This window comes from Salvelinus namaycush, chromosome 2, assembly GCF_016432855.1.
Source record: "Salvelinus namaycush isolate Seneca chromosome 2, SaNama_1.0, whole genome shotgun sequence".
Lineage (NCBI taxonomy): Eukaryota > Metazoa > Chordata > Actinopteri > Salmoniformes > Salmonidae > Salvelinus > Salvelinus namaycush.
This window is the reverse complement of record NC_052308.1, coordinates 32,568,230-32,590,292: the sequence shown is the minus strand read 5'-3', so window position 1 is coordinate 32,590,292 and position 22,063 is coordinate 32,568,230. Positions and strand designations below refer to the sequence as shown.

General features: G+C 43.7%; 1 protein-coding gene across 1 annotated transcript; it reads left to right on the top strand.

Moving 5' to 3' along the window:
* Positions 1–6,302: 6,302 nt before the first annotated feature.
* Positions 6,303–21,661, top strand: LOC120061528 (protein polybromo-1-like). The gene is given in 30 exon segments (XM_039011441.1): positions 6,303–6,388; positions 6,992–7,143; positions 7,388–7,485; positions 7,593–7,740; positions 7,911–8,060; positions 8,243–8,359; positions 8,452–8,520; positions 8,616–8,714; positions 8,799–8,884; positions 8,993–9,078; positions 9,237–9,453; positions 11,508–11,649; positions 14,776–14,876; positions 15,066–15,345; positions 15,559–15,661; positions 15,786–16,425; positions 16,582–16,793; positions 16,986–17,171; positions 17,391–17,548; positions 17,687–17,938; positions 18,045–18,190; positions 18,299–18,456; positions 18,632–18,815; positions 19,020–19,221; positions 19,499–19,700; positions 19,825–19,896; positions 20,353–20,511; positions 20,842–20,879; positions 21,014–21,212; positions 21,489–21,661. Coding segments are annotated over 29 exon segments (4,818 nt in total). The 5' UTR covers positions 6,303–6,388; positions 6,992–7,002.
* The last annotated feature ends 402 nt before the right edge of the window (positions 21,662–22,063 follow it).

The window sequence follows — 22,063 nt, the reverse complement described above, 5'->3', positions numbered from 1 at the left end:
GAATTTCTGCACAAACTGTTAGAACGTCTCAGGGAAGCTCATCTGCATGCTCGTCGTCCTCACCAGGGTCTTGACCTGACTGCAGTTCGGCGTTTTAACCGACTTCAGTGGGCAAATGATCACCTTCGATGGCCACTGGCACACTGGAGAAGTGTGCTGTTCATGGATTAATCCCAGTTTCAACTGTACCGTGCAGATGGCAGACAGCGTTTATGGCATCGTGTGGGCTAGCAGTTTGCTGATGTCAACGTTGTGAACGGAGTGCCCCACGGTGGTGGTGGGGTTATGCTATGGGCAGGCATAAACTATGGACATTGAACACAATTTCATTTTATCAATGGCAATTTGAATGCACAGAGATACCGAGATCCTGAGGCCCATTGTTGTGCTATTCATCTGCCGCCATCACCTCTTGTGTGAGCATGATAAGGCACGGCCCCATGTCACTAGGATCTGTATATAATTCCTGGAAGCTGGGATATATCCCAGTTCTTCCATGGCCTGCATATGTAACAGTATAATTTTAGACCGTCCCCTCGCCCCGACACGGGCACGAACCAGGGACCCTCTGCACACATCAACAACTGACACCCACGAAGCGTCGTTACCCATCGCTCCACAAAAGCCACGGCCCTTGCAGAGCAAGGGGAACCACTACTTCAAGTCTCAGAGCAAGTGACGTCACTGACTGAAAGGCTGCTAGCGCGCACTACCGCTACCTAGCTAGCCATTTCACATCGGTTACATTCACCCCCCTTTCGACCTCCTCCTTTTCCGCAGCAACCAGTGATCCGGGTCAACAGCATCAATGTAACAGTATAACTTTAGACCGTCCCCTCACCCCGACACGGGCGCGAACCAGGGACCCTCTGCACACATCAACAACTGACACCCACGAAGCGTCGTTACCCATCGCTCCACAAAAGCCACGGCCCTTGCAGAGCAAGGGGAACCACTACTTCAAGTCTCAGAGCAAGTGATGTCACCGACTGAAAGGCTGCTAGCGCGCACTACCGCTACCTAGCTAGCCATTTCACATCGGTTACACATACTCAATAGACAAGTCACCCATTGAGCATGTTTGTAATGCTCTGGATCGATGTGTACGACAGCATCTTCCAGTTCCCGCCAATATCCAGCAAATACGCACAGCCATTGAAGAGGAGGGGGACAACATTCCACAGGCCACAATCAACAGCCGGATGTACTCTATTCGAAGGTGATGTGTCGCGCTGCATGAGGCAAATGGTGGTCACTCAAGATACTGACTGATTTTCTGATCCACGCCCATAACTTTTTTAAGGTATGTGCAAACAACAGATGCATATCTATATTCCCAGTCATATGAAATCCATAGATTAGGGCCTAATTAATTAATTTCAATTGACTGATTTCCTTATATGAACTGTAACTCAGTAAAACAAATGTAATTGTTGCATGTTGCGTTTATATTTTTGTTCACTGTATAAGGCTTACACATACATTTAGATATCTGTAATTTACATGTACGTAAATACATTTACATACATGTTGTTAAAATATATGTCAAAATATATTTTTTCCATATCAGCTTCATCAGCAATAACAAAGGCGAATGCCATATCTTCCATTGTCTCTTTTCATAGAAACAGCAGAAGTTGTCCGACTTGCTGTCGGTGCATATGAACCTCCCCAAAGTCGACTTCTGTCTTCAGTCGGCTACTTTCACCTTACCACTCAAACTTGCCCAGTGTCTCCGCCTCATATATCTGAACAGCTGAAATAAAAACCCTGCTGAGATTTGAAGGAACATTCCAAAACATATTATGAAGGCTACAGGCTTCTCCTGTCTGTCTGTTGTAACGGATATTGCAGTTGCACAAGCAGGGCACAGTCCCTACACTTTGAACACATTTTGTGTGATGACGTAGGCTAATCTTTATAGTTGCTGCCATATCGTAGTTCCTGAAAAAAGAACACTACTTGACTCCCTGTCTGCTTCCTGCACAGTTTAGCCAATGTTTACAATGATGAAAAAATAACATTCAGTTGCTAATTAAACTGCCTGTGTGGGTGCGTTCGAGTGGATCACTTTTGTCAAGTCGGTGACCATTGTTGTGTTATGGGTTTAAAATTTGTCCAACTTGCACCTACACACAGAGTTTCTAAACCCAAAGGCACAACATCGTGAGACTTCCGGGAATATATGTGAAACAGACCAAGCAGGCTGGGGTTTGTGGTTTGAGAAGTCAATGAGAGAAGTGAAAAATTCTTCCTTAGTTGTAATTTTTCTTAAATCTAAAGGCACAACCTAGATTCAAGCCAATGTCTTAAGTAGTTGAACATGTTATTACTCCAACCTCGTGAAAGTGACCAACTGACATGTTTTAATTTATATCGCAGGAGTGCCTTTTGATTTGACGGCCTGCACATGCGCAGTTCAGCATGAAATGACTGTTAGACCCGATTGCGTGTTTCTGTGCATGAGCTTAACTAGCCAACATCGCCATGACATCGCCTACAAGCGTTATCGGGGATTTCTATTGGAGAAGCAGTTTCTGCCTATCTTCATACTGTAGTGTCTTTGGTCTAAATGTCGACTGCATGAACTTTACAAAAATCATGTGATCAAACAAAGGTCATTAAGTTTTGACTGCAAGTTTGTGACCTTGCTCTTTACCAACTTCATTCTGCAGCCATCACCTGCATGTGGGAGAATCTATTGTTAACCCATCATTAGGGTGTTTTTGTTTGACTACGCGAAAGTGACCAAAGACATGACAAACAGGAACCAACTTTGTCACGACGCATGTATACAGTGGATATGAATGTAACATTTGAGTCTCTCTGACACTAACTGATTGTATAATGTAGGCCTAAACATATGACTTCAGTTTGTGAGTGTGTTATACTGATATGGGGGTTGGAGCCATGTTTATTTCGACATTATAAAGAAAAACTTTTATAAACAATGGCAACACTGCCATGTTGATTTGAGCCTTGCTACTGGAAAACCTCATTAGTGTCCGACTGTCAGCTGTCACAGATGCACCTCCCCCGACTTTCATCTACAATCTGTTGCTTTTGCCTTACCACTCAAACGCACCCTGTGTCTTGCTGCGTTCCACCTCTGGGCAGTTGAATGTTTTAGGCAGCCAAGCATGTATCCGGACCGGTAAAAAGAGTCTGACAAGGGGCAGGTTCTGACAATGGGCAAGTTCATTGTGATTTACATTCCATTTCTGAGGTACAGTTGCTGAAGCATATATCACTTGTTGGCTTATCCCTCTGTGCTGGCACAGGTCCACTACTCACAAATATACTCTCTGGCCCTCACCCTTGACCCATGCTCCCCTACTTACTGCACTGCCTCAGCCTACGACAACTTATGCACTACTCTGACTCTGGCCACCTCCACCTGACACTCTGGCACCGGACACTTCCGAATCACAGCAACATTGGCACCCATATAGTAGACACAAACAACTTTATCCATGGAAACTACACAGTCCTCTGTCCAATGCCCTCCTGCACACTTCCCACATATTGGAATCTCCCTCCTACATACACACTGCTGTGACATGAGCATAAATGTTGCACCTGAAACATCACAATGAATTCGGCACAAAAACTCTAACAGGGTAACTGTTATATCCTAGCATAACTTTGTCAGGTAAAAACTCAGACTCAAAATTCAAAAGGACTGACAATGACTCATCTGTTTCACCACTCTCACTACTGGGTGAGGATTTTCTCCAAAAATGTCCCTCCAACTGGACCAGATTCTTCTTTATCATGTCCATCGATTACTGGCTTGCGCTCCAAGCTCTTCACCACACCTTCCACCTCCCTTAACTTGCCCTCATTCACTTCCATTTCACCCAAAGAACTTGTTCTGGCGCACGGCTCACCCCGCTTGCGCTAGACACCAATCTTCTTCGACACCCCATCTCCATTTTTATCGCCATCTGCCTCAAATTCAAATCCAACCTCTGCTTTCCTCATTCTCTTCAACCACTTCTTCCTATTTTTTTCCCTCCATTCCTCCTCAGAAATTCACCTTTGTCCCTGTCCCAATATTCTTCTTCTCCCACCATTGCTTGCGGCCTGCAGCTCCCGTAGCTTCAGATTGCTGGCTAGCCTGCCGACCTGCATACTCCCCCTGCTGCTGATCTCGCAACAACAAAGTTTGTACGAACATGCCAAGAAGGTATTTTGTGTAAAACACGTAAACGGTGCCGAAGATGTGGATGTCGATTAAGGCAGCCCCCCGCACCTCTCTCATTCAGAGGGGTTGGGTTAAATGCGGAAGACACATTTCAGTTGATGGCATTCAGATGTACAACTGATTTGGTCTTTCCCTTTCTTTTCCCTTAAATAGCTGCATGTAGCAGTGGAGGCTGGTGGGAGGAGCTATAGGGGAACGGGCTCATTGTAATGGCTGGAATGGAATTAATGGAATGGTATCAAACACATCCAACATACCGTATGAAAACCACATGTTTGACTTTGCTCTATTTATTCCATTCCAGCCATTAATGAGCCTGTCCTTCTATAGCTCCTCCCACCAGCCTCCACTGGCATGTAGCCTACTCCCCTCCTGAAAAAAAGGAAATGAAATCACACTTATGCTTACTGAGGCATGGAAGGCAGTAGTTCGAACAGTTTTGTGTACAACATGAAGTTTTTAGGCTACACTAATGAACAGACAAAGCCGATCTAGGAGGGGGGAGTGTAGTGGCAACAGAGCACTCAGCACAACACCTACATAGGCAGCAGAGTGGGCACTCAGCTATGTCAAGAAAAATCCTGCACAAACACAAATATCCATAGTTTCAGGATGTGCTAATTGGGATACAGAAACTCTATCAGTAGCCACTCCATTAATGTAAACAGGGCTGAATTTTTCGGAACAACAACAGCGCGCACTAGCGGTTGCTCGAGGCAAGGCAAAGGTTGAAGATAAAATATACAGCATTTGTGACCTAGAGCAAAGGCTTCGTACAAACCTCAGGTTTGTACCTGAGGTTTAGGAGTGACATAAACAAAATAAATCTGTGCATATGGTTTTATAACAACAATACTACACTGCTGTCTAGATGTTGAACAGCCAAACAGGTATCATATTCTCTGTGACGTTCTTCAAACATCTGAAGACCCGAGGTAGGAGACAAAGGTGTTGGGAATCCTCTATATACAAAAAGCAGTATAGTAGCAGAGGATCACTGATGGGAGAATGGAATGTTTGGGGCCTAAAACATAGTTTCCTCTCATGCATTTTCCAGTAAGTGATTTTGGACCATACAAATACAAAAAAAAGTCTGATTAAGTCTGCTTTTGCACTCTAGTTTCCATTCCCATTAGATTGCACTGATGAAAGAAAACCTTTTATTTTCTTTATAGAAAATTTTCATTTATGCAATATGTAATTGTGGCTGTTGTATTGTATACTGGCAACAATAAGCAATAGCTAACAACAATTAAAAAGTGACTTTTGGAATCCACTGTCAAAATAAAAGCCCCCCAAAAAACCTCTTGATTTGAGTGTCCCTGTTTTGAGCACATGGGATGCTTCTCAGAGTCGGAGTGCTGATCTAATTATGACTGTATCAGGTTCCATTGTCAATGTCATTTTATCCACTGTGGTCTATAAGGGTTAAAATAGTCAAAATAAAAGCTAGGCAGATTGTGGTCTCAATACCCTGCCCTGAACCTTAGTCACTGTTGTAGCCGGCTACCACACTGTACTTTACCTTGCACCTTAGAGACTGTTGCCCTACGTACATGGACATAGAGTCATTGAACACTGGTCACTTTAATAATGTTTACATACTGTTTCACCCACTTTATATGTATATACTGTATTCTAGTCATGGCTCATCCTATATACCTTATTTTAGAAAATGATCCTGGATAATGTATTTTTTTTTTTATTGCTAGGTATTACTGTTGTTGCTAGAAACACAAGCATTTCGCTGCAACTGCAATAACATTGGGAAATGTGTGTACACAACCAATAAACTTTGATTTGGTCTAAAATTACTACAATAGTCAAAATAAAAGCTAGGCAGATTGTGGTCTTTGGCTGTGTTTACACAGGCAGCCCAATTCTGATATTTTTTCCCACTAATTGGTCATTTGACCAATCACATCAGGTCGTTTCATATCAGATCTTTTTCAGATCTAATTGTGCAAAATATCAACGTTTGGCTTACTGTGTAAACGCAGCCTAAAATGATTAGAATAGATCAAATCATTAAAGTAAAATTCGAGTCAATCAGTGATTTTATTTTGAAGTTTATAACGGAAGTGATCGGCTGTGTCTTCACTGCTGCTAGGTTCACACTAATTTTTTCTCTCAAAATTGTCAGCTTTCGCGAATGGTTTGCATTCTCTTCTACATATTAAGGTTTGTACGAGACTAAATGTAATATCTTGCAGTTTTGAACGATGACTATTCACCGATCAGTGTGGTAAAGTATTTAGTTACTTATTCACAGCATCGTCTTTGTGTGTCTGGAGATGATGGGTAGCGTTAGCTAGCTAACGTTAGCTAGCTTGCCGTAATTGATGCTGAGGAGGCCAGCCAGGTAACATTACTGTTAGCCAGCTAGCAAGCAAGATTTACCATCGTTGTCTGTAAAGTCATTAATGCCACAACGGCTCTGTCATCTCGCAGCAAAAGAGAAACAAGTATGTTTTCATCTGCCAGTAGTGTTAATGGTGACACAGCAAATTTGGAATAAAATTACCACATTAGGCTACAGCTGCTTTATCCCAGACATCTGTCAAATCAGCACCCAACTGCTCTCCTCATCTGACAGTGAAGAGTCGTCGAATGAGGACCACTAAACACTGATCAGGGCCTTTATTACATTCTAGGTAATGGCGTTGAAGCAGGGTTAGCGCCCTTTTGATGATAATGTTAATACAATATTACCACAATATTTGTCACATTTTAGGTAAATTGACTTAAAATGCTGTAGTTATTTTTCCTTTTACTTCTTTCCAGGTATTAGACTCATGGGCTCAAAAAGGAGAAGGGCTACGTCCCCCTCTAGTAGTGTCAGTGGGGGGGACTTTGACGATGGACAGCCTTCATCCTCAGCATCTTCGGTAGGTCGGAAAAGGAGAAGAACCTCAAACATTCCCACTGTTGATCCAGTAAGTTCAGTTAACAGCTTTTTTTTGTGTGTGGAAACGTTGCATTCCGATTCAAATATATTGTGTGTACTCGACTTCTCTGGTAATGGCTTTCGGATAATGTCTTCCCCCAAAAATGAATTATTGAATTTTGTGAACTCTAAATCCACAGTCACAAGTCAAACCCATGTGTAGTTTTTGAGTGTTCATAAACATTGTTGTTTCCTGTATTGTTTTGTGTTCATCTACTATGTTTTGCCTCCAGATTGCAGTATGCCATGAATTGTACAACACAATCAGAGATTATAAGGATGACCAGGGAAGAATGTTATGTGAGCTGTTCATAAGAGCACCCAAGAGACGGTAAAGAGGATGGTTAACATAGAATGGGTAAAAAAAAAAAGAGTTTCCATTACTACGAACATAAGCCTCATTAAATTAACTTATCTATTGTGTTTTCTGTGTTGAAGGAATCAATCGGATTACTATGACGTTGTGACTCAGCCCATTGACATGATGAAGATCCAGCAGAAGCTGAAGATGGAGGAGTACGATGATGTGGAGCAGATAACGGCTGACTTTCAGCTCTTATTCAACAATGCAAAGGCGTACTACAAGGTAATGTATCTCTCCCTGTAATAATAAACACATTTACTGGATTCTTTAGGCGAGACAAATCATGTTTACAAGGCATGTTTTGTATGAAGGAGTTTTCATAATAAATGCCCTGTCTCGGGCCTAAAACCTGGAATTAACCAAATGAAAGGGAATGTGTTGCATGTCTGTAGTCGGATTCTCCAGAGTACAGAGCAGCCTGCAAGCTGTGGGACCTCTACCTGCGTACCAAGAATGAGTTTGTTCAGCGGGGGGATTATGATGACGATGATGAGGACGGGGATGATGCACAAAATAATCCTGGAGGGTCAAATGAGGATGAGGTAACACCAGTACTTCTGATGTAGCATGACAATTATTTTATTACATGATGACTAACCTGTCACACATGTAGTACATGTAAACCTTCAAAACATAGCACAAAATGGCAAATGAATGGAAGATATCTGTTCACTCTGTTGAACTGTAAGTGTTTCTTATGATTATTTTTTACTTTGAATGACAGAATGCACCCAATTGCCTGAAGGAGGTCCTTGAGCAGCTGCTGGATGCTGTGGTGACATTCTCCGAGCCCTCAGGGCATCTAGTCAGTGATCTATTCCAGAAACTGCCCTCAAAAGTGGTAATAGAACAATTATCTCCGAAACTGTGGCCTTTGCATGTTTTTGTGACTTAATATTTATATATTATACAGTTTGATTTATTTCCCCTCAGCAATACCCAGACTATTATGCCATAATAAAGGACCCAATAGATCTGAAAATCATTGCCCAGAAGATACAGGTATGCTACCCAACCATCTGACTGAATGTACTGTAAGGGGTTAAAGTAACACTACAGTGTGCGTACAGTAAATCACTGGTCTATTTATTTTTTAGATGAGCCTCTACAGAAGTGTTGGTGCCATGGCAAAAGACATAGATCTTCTGGCTAAGAATGCCAAAATGTACAATGAGCCTGGGTCACAAGTTTTTAAGGTATGCTGTCCTCACATTCAGAATTGAGTCATAATTCTATGTCAGTTTTGTTTGTTATAACTCTCTCATTCTTATTCATTTAAGGATGCCAACACCATCAAAAAGGTCTTTGCACAGAGAAAGACAGAAATTGAGCATGCTGAACCAATCAAGTCCAGTATTCGCATCAGGCAAGTAACACCATAGACATGGTAGAAAGTAGAATTTACGAGTCAAACAAACAACATGCAACATTTAGAAGCATTTTTCCATGAGTTAAACAGCTGTGTGTGTGTCAGGAACAGAAGGTCAGCCCAGGGAGACCGGCTCTCGGCTATTACCATGGCTCTTCAGTATGATAGTGATGACGATGGCATTCTGGCTGGTACGTCTCATTGGTCTTCACTTCACTAATTTAGCTGTTTTGGAGGAACATATAAGAACAGAGGGGGCATTGCAGTGCAAAGTAAACTGGTGTATGAGGGTTTGTCAGAATACTTCAGACTTCATCTGTCTGAATCAGTTGTCTCTCTCATTGCCCAGGGTCTGTCCACTATGACGAGGGGGAGTCAGAGGCAGAGAGCATGCACCACAGCATGGACATGAGTAACCCCATCTTCCAGCTGTACGAGGCTGTGCGTGGCGGCAGGAACAGCCAGGGCCAGCTCATCTCCGAGCCCTTCCTCCAGCTGCCCTCCAGGAAAGACTACCCAGACTACTTCCAGCAGATCAGCCAGCCCATCTCCCTGCACCAGATTAGGTAGGCCAGCCATTGGAAGGACCTCTGCTAAATAAATGGCAGATTGTGCTGTTCCACAAAATAGGTTATTTGAAACAAATTCATGCAAGTGTGATTTACGTAATCTGGTCTTCATGATGTACACTACCGGTCAAAAGTTTTAGAACACCTACTAATTCAAGGGTTTTTCTTTATTTTTTACTTCTTTCTACATTGTATAATAATAGTGAAGACATCAAAACTATGAAATAACATGTATGCAATCATGTAGTAACCAAAAAAGTGTTAAACAAATCAAAATATATTTTATATTTGAGATTCTTCAAAGTTGCCACCCTTTGCCTTGATGACAGCTTTGCACACTCTTGGTATTCTCTCAACCAGCTTCACCTGGAATGCTTTTCCAACAGTCTTGAAGGAGTTCCCACATATGCTGAGCACTTGTTGGCTGCTTTTTCTTCACTTTGTGGTCCGACTCATTCCAAACCATCTCAATTTGGTTGAGGTCAGGGGATTGTGGAGGTCAGGTCATCTGATGCAGTACTCTATCACTCTCCTTAAAATAGCCCTTACACAGCCTGGAGGTGATAGTCCTACTAAGCCCAAACCAGATTGGATGGCGTATCGCTGCAGAATGCTGTGGTAGTCATGCTGGTTAAGTGTGCCTTGAATTCTAAATAAATCACAGACACTGTCACCAGCAAAGCACCCCCACACCATAACACCTCCTCCTCCATGCTTTACGGTGGGAAATACACATGCGGAGATCATCCATTCACCCACACCGTGTCTCACAAGGACACGGCGGTTGGAACCAAAAATCTCCAATTTGGACTCCAGACCAAAGGACACATTTCCACCGATCTAATGTCCATTGCTTGTGTTTCTTGGCCCAAGCAAGTCTCTTCTTTTTATTGGTGTCCTTTAGTAGTGGTTTCTTTGACTTTGTAGAAAGTTGACCACGAAGGCCTGATTCACGCAGTCTCCTCTGAACAGTTGATGTTGAGATGTGTCTGTTACTTGAACTCTGTGAAGCATTTATTTGGGCTGCAATTTCTGAGGCTGGTAACTAATGAACTTATCCTCTGCAGCAGAGGTAACTCTGGGTCTTCCATTCCTGTGGCGGTCCTCATGAGAGCCAGTTTTATCATAGCGGTTGATGATTTTTGCGACTTCACTTGAAGAAATTGTCAAAGTTCTTGAAATGTTCCGTATTGACTGACATTCATGTCTTAAAGTAATGATGGACTGTCATTTCTCTTTGCTTATTTGAGCTGTTCGAGCCATAATATGGACTTGGTCTTTTACCAAATAGGGATATCTTCTTGTCACAACACAAGTGATTGGTTCAAACGCATTAAAAAGGAAAGAAATTCCACAAGTTAACTTTTAACAAGGCACACCTGTTAATTGAAATGCATTCCAGGTTGATACCTCATGAAGCTGGTTGACAGAATACCAAGAGTGTGCAAAGGGAAAGTGTGGCTATTTTAAGAATCTCAAATATAAAAAATAAATGTTCAATCAATCAAGTTTATTTTATATAGCCCTTCGTACATCAGCTAATATCTCGAAGTGCTGTACAGAAACCCAGCCTAAAACCCCAAACAGCTAGTAATGCAGGTGTAGAAGCACGGTGGCTAGGAAAAACTCCCTAGAAAGGCCAAAACCTAGGAAGAAACCTAGAGAGGAACCAGGCTATGAGGGGTGGCCAGTCCTCTTCTGGCTGTGCCGGGTGGAGATTATAACAGAACTATGCCAAGATGCCAAATGTTGATTTGTTTAACCGTTTTTTGGTTACTACATGATTCCATATGTGTTATTTTATAGTTTTGATGTCTTCACTATCATTCTAAAATGTAGAAAATAGTAAAAAATAAAGAAAAACCCTTGAATGAGTAGGTGTTCTAAAACTTTTGACCAGTAGTGTATGTCTTGAACATTTTATTCAGGCTTCATAATTTTCTCAAATCAGTTGCTCTATGTTTTGTGTGGCATGACATGGCATGAGCTGTACAGTGTATTTCTACCCTATCCTTTTCCAAATGTGAGAGCCCTTAATTCCCCACACACAGGAACAAGATGAAGAACAACGAGTATGAGAGTGTTGATCAGCTAGACACCGACCTCACTCTGATGTTTGAGAACGCCAAGCGCTACAATGTGCCTCATTCCTCTATCTATAAGCGTGTGCTGAAACTCCAGCACATTCAGCAGGTCAGTGGGTGTATGAGCTGCCAATGCTGAAACTCAAGTTCAAACCCAAGCTCTGCTGTAGTTGTGTATCAATATCTGTATGGTTTTTAGTGGGCTGTAAAGTATCCTTTGGTGATTATTGGGTGTAACATTGCTGGAGTATTAACTAACAATGAGATGGTACTGCTGTTTAGGCAATCTGGTCTCTCAGGCCTCTCTAGTGTTATAGGTCCCAGACATTGAAAATCTTGTTTTTCATCAAATTGGATGATATTTGAATGGAACCAGTTCAAAGTAGTATGAAAACTGACTGTAGCTGGTACATTGATCAAGTTTGATCATAAAGTTACTGGTTCCCTCCCTATGTGTCAAACACTTGGATTCAGGAATTACCAAGGATTTACTTCCGGCTTTATACAACGTCATATAAAGGTAGCGTCTTATCGTCTTAACTCATTTAAATATGTACCGCCTTAAAACCGGCATCACGTGCGCCTACGCAGAACATACAACCAAAGATACTGGTAACCTTTAATCTGTGGTGTGACTGTTAGCTAGCAATCTACTTACCAGCATGCCGTCAAAAGCACACTGTGTTGTGACTGGATTCCATAGTGTAAAATTAAACTTACACTATTTTTATGAAGACATCTGACAGCAATGGCTGCTTTTCATTTCGGGTGGACAGGCTGCACCGAAAATTATGATCATGTCACGCGTGTGCAGTGCACATTTAGTGTGAAGTTACTTTATCAATTGGGGAGAACATTCGATAGGTCTTGCCAGGAAGCTAATCCTGAAGACGGATTCTGTACCATCATTGACAGTGGATCTTGCAAGCGCTGACCATGATGTAAGTATTAGAGTTTGATGAGTCTGACACGGTAGCCAACATTTTGGGGGGGATCGAGGGTCTAACGTTAGATAATGCGGCTGTGGCTGCTATGACTTGTGAATTATATATTTTCCATAACACACCTGATAGTCACTATATGGTTTTGGTTTTTCCATCCCTAAGCCCCCAACATTGAGTCTTAGAACTGCCAGCGCACAGCTGGCACGAAGGAAGGTTGTCCACTAAGGAGTTACGGTGTGTATAGTATTTGTAATTTAACCCTGAAAATCCCATTTTGCCATTCCATTGTGTGGTTGTTGTCTTACAGGCTAATTCCCTCTCCATTTGTCTTTCCACTATCATCAAGCTGTCATGATAGACATTTTAGAAAATTCAACATCCACTCCTTCTGCACAGCTTCCCAGGCAACCACTGCATCAGGAATGCTGTAATACAAAATCAGCTTTCCCAAGGCAAAGAAGGGGGGTATGCTGTGAAGCCTGTGAAGACAGACCCAACATACTGTAAGTCATAGTTATTCATTTAAAATCAATTGAGCATTTCAGGCATAGAAAAGTTTCAAAAAAGGTGCACGACCAAATATTGCATATATCAAATTCAGTACTTCAAAAACACCAAAAAACACATTGTAGAATGAGTAGATCACTTCATCAATGATTTTATAGCATTATAACTCAGAACAGTAAATAAAAGGAAATGAAATTCACTACCCATTTAACAAACATTTCCCTTTTCAAAAACAATACAGGCTACGTAGACAGGCTCCTGGATCTCCTCTTCAACGAGGTCATCCTTGAACCAGCACCGTATGTGGGGAAGCTGTGTGAGCTGTCCATCCCAGGACCCCTGTCTGCCCAGTGTGAGAGGCCTGACAAGGAGGCCATGGCTGAATTTGTCTCCCGCTTCAATCTTGTGGGTGACTTAAGCCTGCTTAATTGAAGCGGGTACATGGGTCCCCTTCCTCTCACGCTTCCTATCAATCTCTGTAGTTGGTTGTATTTCCTAAAGCCTAAGTAATTCACTTGTACATATGTTTTTGTTCAAGCATTTGGTCGGGAGTGTTACAAATTGCACGAATCACTGGGTCCTACACAATGTAGGGCGGCCGGGTGACTAAATTAGGCTTATGGCTCTAATACTTTTTGTTATGTCAAATGATGTCTCACCATTATTTCTCGCCTTTATTTCTCATGAGTGTTCATGTTGATCAATATTTAGGCAATGCTGGCCTATTGTAAATAAATAAATGTCTGATCAATGCGTACAATTCTGAACATATTGTCATTTATAATGCAGAGGCACCAATAAATTGTCCAGTACACTTATTGTATGCTGTTTTCATGTAATTACTAATTATTGTGAAGAAGTGTATCAGTGAACTTTATTCTGTAATTATTTACAAAACAATAGAAATGCAATTGTGTATTGCTGCTGTTTGTCTGATATCCAACAGTCCATGATCAGCTCTGTTGACCATGAGAGCATTTTGCAGAGAAAATGGGTTAAGGTATCCCACTGGGCACCGATGTCAATTCAACGAATATTCCACGTTGGTTCAACGTCATTTCATTGAAATGACGTGGAAACAACGTTGATTCAACCAGTGTGTGCCCAGTGGGATACTATTTAGGCTCGGAATGACATGTTACCAATTGTTTATCTTGTCATCAATGACATGGCCCATTATTTACCTTGTTACCTGGCAATGACCACAAGGTTGTTTCAAAGAACTGTCAGTCAAGGCGAGCTCATGAATATAAGCTCCCCGCCCACACAGCCTGTTCTTTCAGGCTTCCTGATAGTTGAGAGAAGGTACAATTTCTTCAAATCTGAGCATTTTAATAGTGTAAAAATATTATGGATGATGTTTTGGTCATTCAAAGGCTATTTTTACTTGGGAAATAGGATGAATGTATGGGACCTTTAAACATTGATTACGTCTGACTCACTGTCTCTGTCTGTACGGGACCTTTAAACATTGATTAGGTCTGACTCACACCTGTGTTACTATGCAATAGTGTCTTGGTCAGTGTTCTCTATGTACTGTACTTGGTTGCAATCATTTATTTGGTGGATAGTTGCATGTTGTACCTATCAAAAGATAGAAGATGAAATAGTGGACCTGCCAAACCATGATGGCTTTTATGTCTGAGTGCACTACTTTTGTGTAAGTGGAGATATGTTAAAGAGAGAGATGGGGAGAGTTAGAGGTGGTAGTTTATATTCATGAACGTGTGGGAGGAAGAGCAGCTGGTTGATATTGTGTGTGTGTGTGTGTGTGGTTTTCCTAGCTAAAGAGAACAGAGCTATTGAGGAGGGAGGACGACAGCATGGATGGGGACAGCATGCTCTCTTCTACCATGTCTGATACTGGCAGCACTAAGAGGAAGAGGTACGCACTTCTTATTTAACCTTCTCAGCAGAGGTAATAGTACATGCCAGGCTACTTCTTCAAAAAAGTCCCTGTACTTTTGGTTTATAAAATGATTGTTTTGGCCACAATATCATTGCATTGTTTTTTATTGATCCTTCAAGGCAATGTTTCCTTCTTTTAACTAACCCACACCCCTGTGACCACCAGCCATAAGAAGAACACCAAGAAGAACCGGATGAAAGCCCTGTACTCCGCAGTGACGGAGGCCCGGGAGATGGGCACAGGCCGGAGGCTCTGTGAGCTCTTCATGATCAAGCCTTCCAAGAAGGACTACCCGGACTACTACAAGATCATCCTGGAGCCCGTGGACCTGAGGATCATCGACCACAACATCCGCTCTGAGAAGTACATGACAGAGGAAGCTCTGCTGGAGGACATGAAGCTCATGTTCCGCAACGCACGCCACTACAACGAGGAGGGCTCACAGGTGATGGGCCAACAGGGGTCAGACTCAGGGCAACGAAGTGTGCATACTAGATTATTTAGCAGTAACGTACTAGTGTCTTACCTTTAATCATGAACCATGATTCCTAAGATAGACACTACATTTCCATAATGTCAGCGGTATGCAGTGCAGCAATTATATCTTTGGCTCTAAATGCCCCTCAATTTTGCCACTGAACACTTGGCGTTGTTCCAGGTCTATAACGATGCCAACGTCCTGGAGAAAGTCATAAAAGACAAACGGAGGGATCTTGGCCCAACGCCTGACGATGATGACATGTCACCAAAGTTGAAAATAAGTACGTTGCTGACATTTTGGCTTAAATAATTCAGATACAGTACATGGATGTCATTTTAGTCTAGTCATTTCGTATTATCACTTCATCCCCAAAATAATAATACACACACACTCTGTAATTCCAGGGAAGAGTGGCATCACGCCTAAGAAGTCCAAGTACCTGACCCCCCTGCAGCAGAAGCTGAACGAGCTGTACGAGGCGGTGAAGAACTTCACAGACAAGCGTGGCCGCCGCCTCAGCACCATCTTCCTGCGGCTTCCGTCGCGCGCCGAACTGCCCAACTACTACATCGCCATCAAGAAGCCCGTGGACATGGAAAAGGTCAGGAGCCACATGCTGGCCAACAAGTACCAGGATGTGGACGCGCTAGTGGAGGACCTGGTGCTGATGTTCAACAATGCCTGCACCTACAACGAGCCAGAGTCTCTGATCTACCGCGACGCTCTTGTGCTGCACCGTGTTCTGCTGGAGACCCGCCGGGACCTGGAGGGAGGCGAGGACGCCCATGTGCCCGACGTGGCCCGCCTCATCCAGGAGCTCATCCGCAGCCTCTTCGTCTCCGTGCTTGGTCACCAGGACGACGAGGGGCGTTGCTACAGCGACTCGCTGGCTGAGATCCCCGCTACTGACCCCAGCAGCCCCGACAGACCGCCGCTCAACTTTGAGATCATCAGAGCTAACGTGGACCGGGGACGCTACAAGAGACTGGACGTGTTTCAGGATCACATGTTTGAGGTGCTGGAGAAGGCCAGGCGCATGCACAGGTGGGGCACAATTAGGAAACAGTGTTTGCCATTTTCTCTTTTATTTTCTCTCTGCAATATTTGAGTAATATCAACCATAGAGCTGATTTCTGTGCATTTAACAGTTAGAACATCCTATGAAATTACCCTGGGAGAAATATGTGATTGTCACTCCAGGACGGACTCTGAGATCTTTGAGGATGCGGTGGAGCTGCAGCAGTTCTTCATCCGGATCCGAGATGAGCTGTGTAAGAATGGAGAGATCCTGCTCACCCCCGCCCTCAGCTACACCTCCAAACACCTGCACAGCGACGTGGAGAAGGAGAAGAAGGAGAAGCTGCCCAAGGAGATAGAGGAGGACAAGCTCAAGAGGGAGGAGGAGAAAAAAGGTATGCTCTCACTGACACTCTGAACCTAGCAACTTGTAGCAAGGCAGATAGATATACCTATCCCACCAATCAAAGCAGTGTCAACAACAGTTACCCAGTGGCATCAGTTATAGGGCTTTAGTCATCATTATGCCCCTATGAAATAGTATTTATTGACTGACTGATTAACTGAGTTGAGTCGTGAACCCACAGAAGCTGAGAAGAGTGAGGACCCTGCTGGAGGGGCGTGGCAGTCTGGTCTCCAGCGTACCTACAGCCAGGACTGCAGCTTCAAAGACAGCATGTACCACGTGGGAGACTATGTGTACGTGGAGCCTGCTGAGCCCAACCTGCAGCCGCATATCGTCTGCATTGAGCGCCTGTGGCAGGATGATGCAGGTTGGTGGCTTTGCACAGCCACTACTGAAAAGCATTAGTAGTGATTCTGTATTCTATTGACATTTTGTTGTGGAAATGGTCCGACTTGTCACATTCAATCATTCCTTTTGCTGTATATGTGTTCAGTTTGACTGCTTCAAAAAGCATGCACACATGATGAATCAATTGTGCTGTCCTTTTGTAATAGTATTGCTCTGTGTACTTCCCTCCCCATTCCAGGTGAGAAGTGGCTGTATGGCTGCTGGTTCTACAGGCCGAATGAAACCTTCCACCTCGCTACACGGAAGTTCCTGGAGAAGGAGGTCTTCAAGAGCGACTACTTCAACAAGATTCCTGTCAGCAAGATACTGGGCAAATGTGTTGTCATGTTTGTTAAGGTACTAAGCTCTTTTCTATTTCCATTTTCATGTTCCAGCTCTTTCTAATATGGTTGAAGCATAAAACGTTTCAAGTGAATGCATAAAACGTTTCAAGTGAATCATTGGCCTTGGCTTTTGTTTTGTAACTGATCCCAGGACTACTTTAAGCTTCACCCAGAGGGCTTCAGGGCAGACGATGTGTATGTCTGTGAGTCTCGCTACTCAGCCAAGACCAAGTCCTTCAAGAAGATCAAGATGTGGACCATGCCCCTGAGCTCCGTTAGGTTTGTCCCTCGGGGCGTACCGTTGCCTGTAGTCCGGGTTGCATCCATGTTTGCCCCTAAGCAAGAAGAAGAGAAGCCTGCAGAGATACAAGAAGAGGGCAAAGCCTTGGACACTATGGATAAGGTGAGTGGTTAGAAAATCTTGTGCAATTGGAATGAGATTAAATTGGATTAATATGTGATCCAACAGAGTGCAAACAAAGACAACCATACTGTGTGTGTATGTGTAGGAGAGGGAGGATGTAATCCTGGACATGACCAATGGGGAGCCAGGCTGCCAGTACTATGAGCAGCTCTGCTACAATGACAGCTGGCTGAAAGTGGGAGACTGCATCTATATTCGCTCACATGGACTAGTGCGCCACCGAGTAGGCAGGTAGGGTAAATACAACTCTACAGACACAATATCCAAAATGGGATGTTGCTTGATATATAGTGATTATTTATTTAGTTGAATAAAGTGGGTTTTATTTTTATCTGCCAGGATTGAGAAGATGTGGATGCGGGACGGAGCGGCCTACTTCCTTGGGCCCATTTTCATCCACCCAGAGGAGACAGAACACGAGCCCACCAGGATGTTCTACAAGAAGGAAGTGTTCCTTAGCAACCTGGAGGAGTCTTGCCCCATGACCTGTATCATAGGTATTCTCTCTGCCCTGACATAGTTTCACCTTTTGACAGACCCTATTATTGGGTTGATGATATGCAATGTTATTTTCAAATGTTGAGAAGAGAAACAAGTTTAAGTGCATGGGTTGATTGTATTTCACTGGGCATATGCCATGCTTATATCCCTCTCTGTTGACTTGTTCCACAGGGAAGTGTGCGGTGTCCTCCTTCAAGGAGTACCTTTCGTGCCGGCCCACTGAAGTGCCTGAGGAGGACGTTCTGCTTTGTGAGAGTCGCTACATCGAGAGTGACAAACAGATGAAGAAGTTCAAGGGCCTGAAGCGCTTCTCCCTCTCTGGGAAGGTGGTGGAGGACGAGATCTATTACTTCAGGTGAGTGGCTTGACTTTTTACGTGCCTCAAGATACTGTCGCATAATCAGCAATAGTTAGAAACCATTCCACAACGTAGTAAAGCAGAATTGAGTGACCCTGAAAGTGGGAGTTCGGAGTCAGTCAAAAACACTCCTTTTAGTTAAGGTAGAACAGAACTCAACACCCAGGTGTAATTGCAGTCTACTCCACGTGTCCCGTACAGGAAGCTGATCGTGCCCCAGAAGGAGCCATCCCCTCTGCTGGACAGGAAGATCGCAGTGCTGGAGGCCAAGTTTGCCGACATGACAGATGAGGAGTTGGAGGACCTGGGGGAGGATGATGGGGAGCTGGGAGACACCTCCATACCTCAGCTCCAGAGTCCCATGGCAGGCAGCGACATGGACATGCCTTACACCCCTCCACAGGTCAGAGCAGCAACATACACTGGGCAAATGTGTGGTCATGTTGTGAAGGTAAAGCTCTTTTACATTTGTCTCAAAAGTTATTGGTAAGATCGTCGCACCCTGATAAAGATGTGTCAACTGAATCGCATGCATCCTGATTGAAACAAAACATGTGTCAAATTATTTGCATGTTCAAGGTGAGATTCAAGAAAAAGGCCTCTTAGCCATCCAGTTGGAGGTGTGTATAGCAATGACAGTAGAGAGATGACATGACACACTCTCCCTTACTTGACTGCAGTCCACTCCCAAGTCCATGAAGGGGATGTCCAAGAAGGAGGGCTCCAAGAGGAAGATTAACATGAGTGGCTACATCCTGTTCAGCAGTGAGATGCGAGCGGTCATCAAGGCGCAGCACCCAGACTTCTCCTTCGGGGAACTCAGCCGTCTGGTGGGCACCGAGTGGAGGAACCTGGAGTCTCCCAAGAAAGCTGAGTATGAGGGTAAAAGTTCTTACAAATGTACTTAGACTGTGGTAGTTTGTTCAATGCCCCTTGCAGTAGTATCTCTGCAAATTCCCTTGCAAAAAGTTGTAATAGTATGTGTGTGTGTTTGTTGTGTTTGCAGAGCGAGCAGCTAAAGTGGCCGAGCAGCAGGAGCGGGAGAGGGCAGCCCAGCAGCTGGCTTTCCCTAGAGCAGGTACCCCAGTAGGGCTCTGATGGGGGTGGTTCCTCCCCCGACCCCCATGGTGTTGCTTTATCCCAGCATGACATGTGTCAGGTATCCCATAACAGAGGGGGATGCACCCCCCTGGGGACACTTGGAGCTGCAATAAGAAGCTGTACCTTTTTCATTTCTTCATTACTAATCTTTATTCTAGTACTGTACTTTCCCCTCTTTCCAATGATACACTGCTTCAACATTTATTTAGAAGCTTGCCAGTTTCACTGCATCATTCTACCATCAGTCTGATTCAAGTAGTGCTTGTGATTTGTGAATGAATTACATGTGTATGAATGTCTGATTATGGAATATCAAATATCCTAAATCTAGATTGATGTTTAGTCATTTAGCTAGTGCATGATCTCTGCTAGCTAGTTGCAGTTGCATGTCGCACTGATGCATGCATCTGTTGCTATACCCTCCTCCCCAAAGGCATGATGGGTACATATATGCCACACATGATGCTGCAGGACCTAGTTGACGGCATGTTTAGTATGACTGGCATGCCACCACATCACATGAGGTTGCCTCTCTTGCCCCATCATCACCTAATGCCAGGCATCCCTGGGTTCCCTGGCATGCCATACCCGGGTAAGAACACTTTCACAGCCACCCTACCTGCCACGCCACTGCAGATGCTTCCTGTATGCCACTCTAACTCACTGGAGGGGCTACCTGTAACGTAGGCTGAGGTCCTGTAGTGATACTCAGTCGCTGAGTGATTCATCAACAGGGTCATGTATTCTCTGAAGTACCCTTATCTTGAATGCAGATTGTTGCTGAGAGGCTGTAATGGCCCAAATTGGTCTTTCTCTTAAAAGAGCAGTAGTAAAGTCAGTAGTACACAACACAATCCAAGATGGCCAGCTGCTGACAGCTGTGGTCTGGAGCACTCTGTGACTGTTGATGCCTTCCTTACAGGTGTCAACACGGGTGCTCCTGGAGCCTATGGATCCCAGGTAATCTACACTTCTATACAATTGTATTTAAGAAAAGCACATAGACTGTAAATGTTTGTTATTTTATTACTTGCATCATTACTCACATCTGTATTTGAGTATGAGAAGTAAAGAGGCCCTTGATGCTTTTTTAGATGATTGGTCTTGGGCAGCAGGCCCCGCCACCCTATCCAGGACAGGGCCAGCCTGCCCTCCAGCAGCCCTCAACACCCATATTTGTAGCCCCGCCACCCAAGCCCCAGCGCCTGCTCCATTCGGAGGCGTACCTGAAGTACATTGAGGGACTCAATGCAGAGTCCTCCACCATCAGCAAGTGGGACCAAACTCTCTCAGGTGAGTTCTCCTCACTGAAAGAAAGTGATTTACACCACAACAAATCTACAAATCACTTATATAACATGTCAGAGATTGATTTATCAGTAAATTACCTTATTGAATAACAGAAAAATGTATATACAGACAGTATTGTAATTTATCGATTCACCTGCATAGTGTATCGTGAATGCATGTATAATTTCCCATGATGAATGTTTGCATTAAGATCAGAGCAGAAGTGTGTGAGTGTGATGACCTTGTGTATGTGTTCTGTATGTGGACATGTTTGAGCAGCTCGAAAGAAAGATGTGCGGCTGACCAAAGAGCAGGAGAGCCGGCTGCCGTCCCATTGGCTGAAGAGCAAGGGCGCCCATTCCACCATGGCGGACGCACTGTGGCGCCTGCGAGACCTGATGCTGCGTGACACAATGAACATCCGCCAGACGTACAACCTGTAGAATGTCTGAGCCACTGCTCCTTACACTGTCAGACAGGAAAGGGGGTTTAGGCTCATTTAAAAAAGTGTTAATGTTGTTGTCATGTTAGAGTTGTCATTCGTTTGTAGAATGGTTAAATGAGCTTGCTTACTCTGTTCAAGCTGTTTTGTATTTGCATCTTAATTGTTCTAACAAGTGCATTATTATTGTATTAAATGTTTCTCTGTGATGGATAAACGTTTTCATAAAAAATGAAGAATGGACTTGTTCTTGACTGCTAATTTAGTATCTGTGCTGCAATATGGAACATTCTAGTGGGCAGCCATGTCCTGACTCAAAGGCACCAGACAAGAAAAGAGGAACCAACAGACACTTTGATTCTTCTCTTTAAGTTGTTCTATTGGTCTTCCATGACATGAATATGGGGTTATA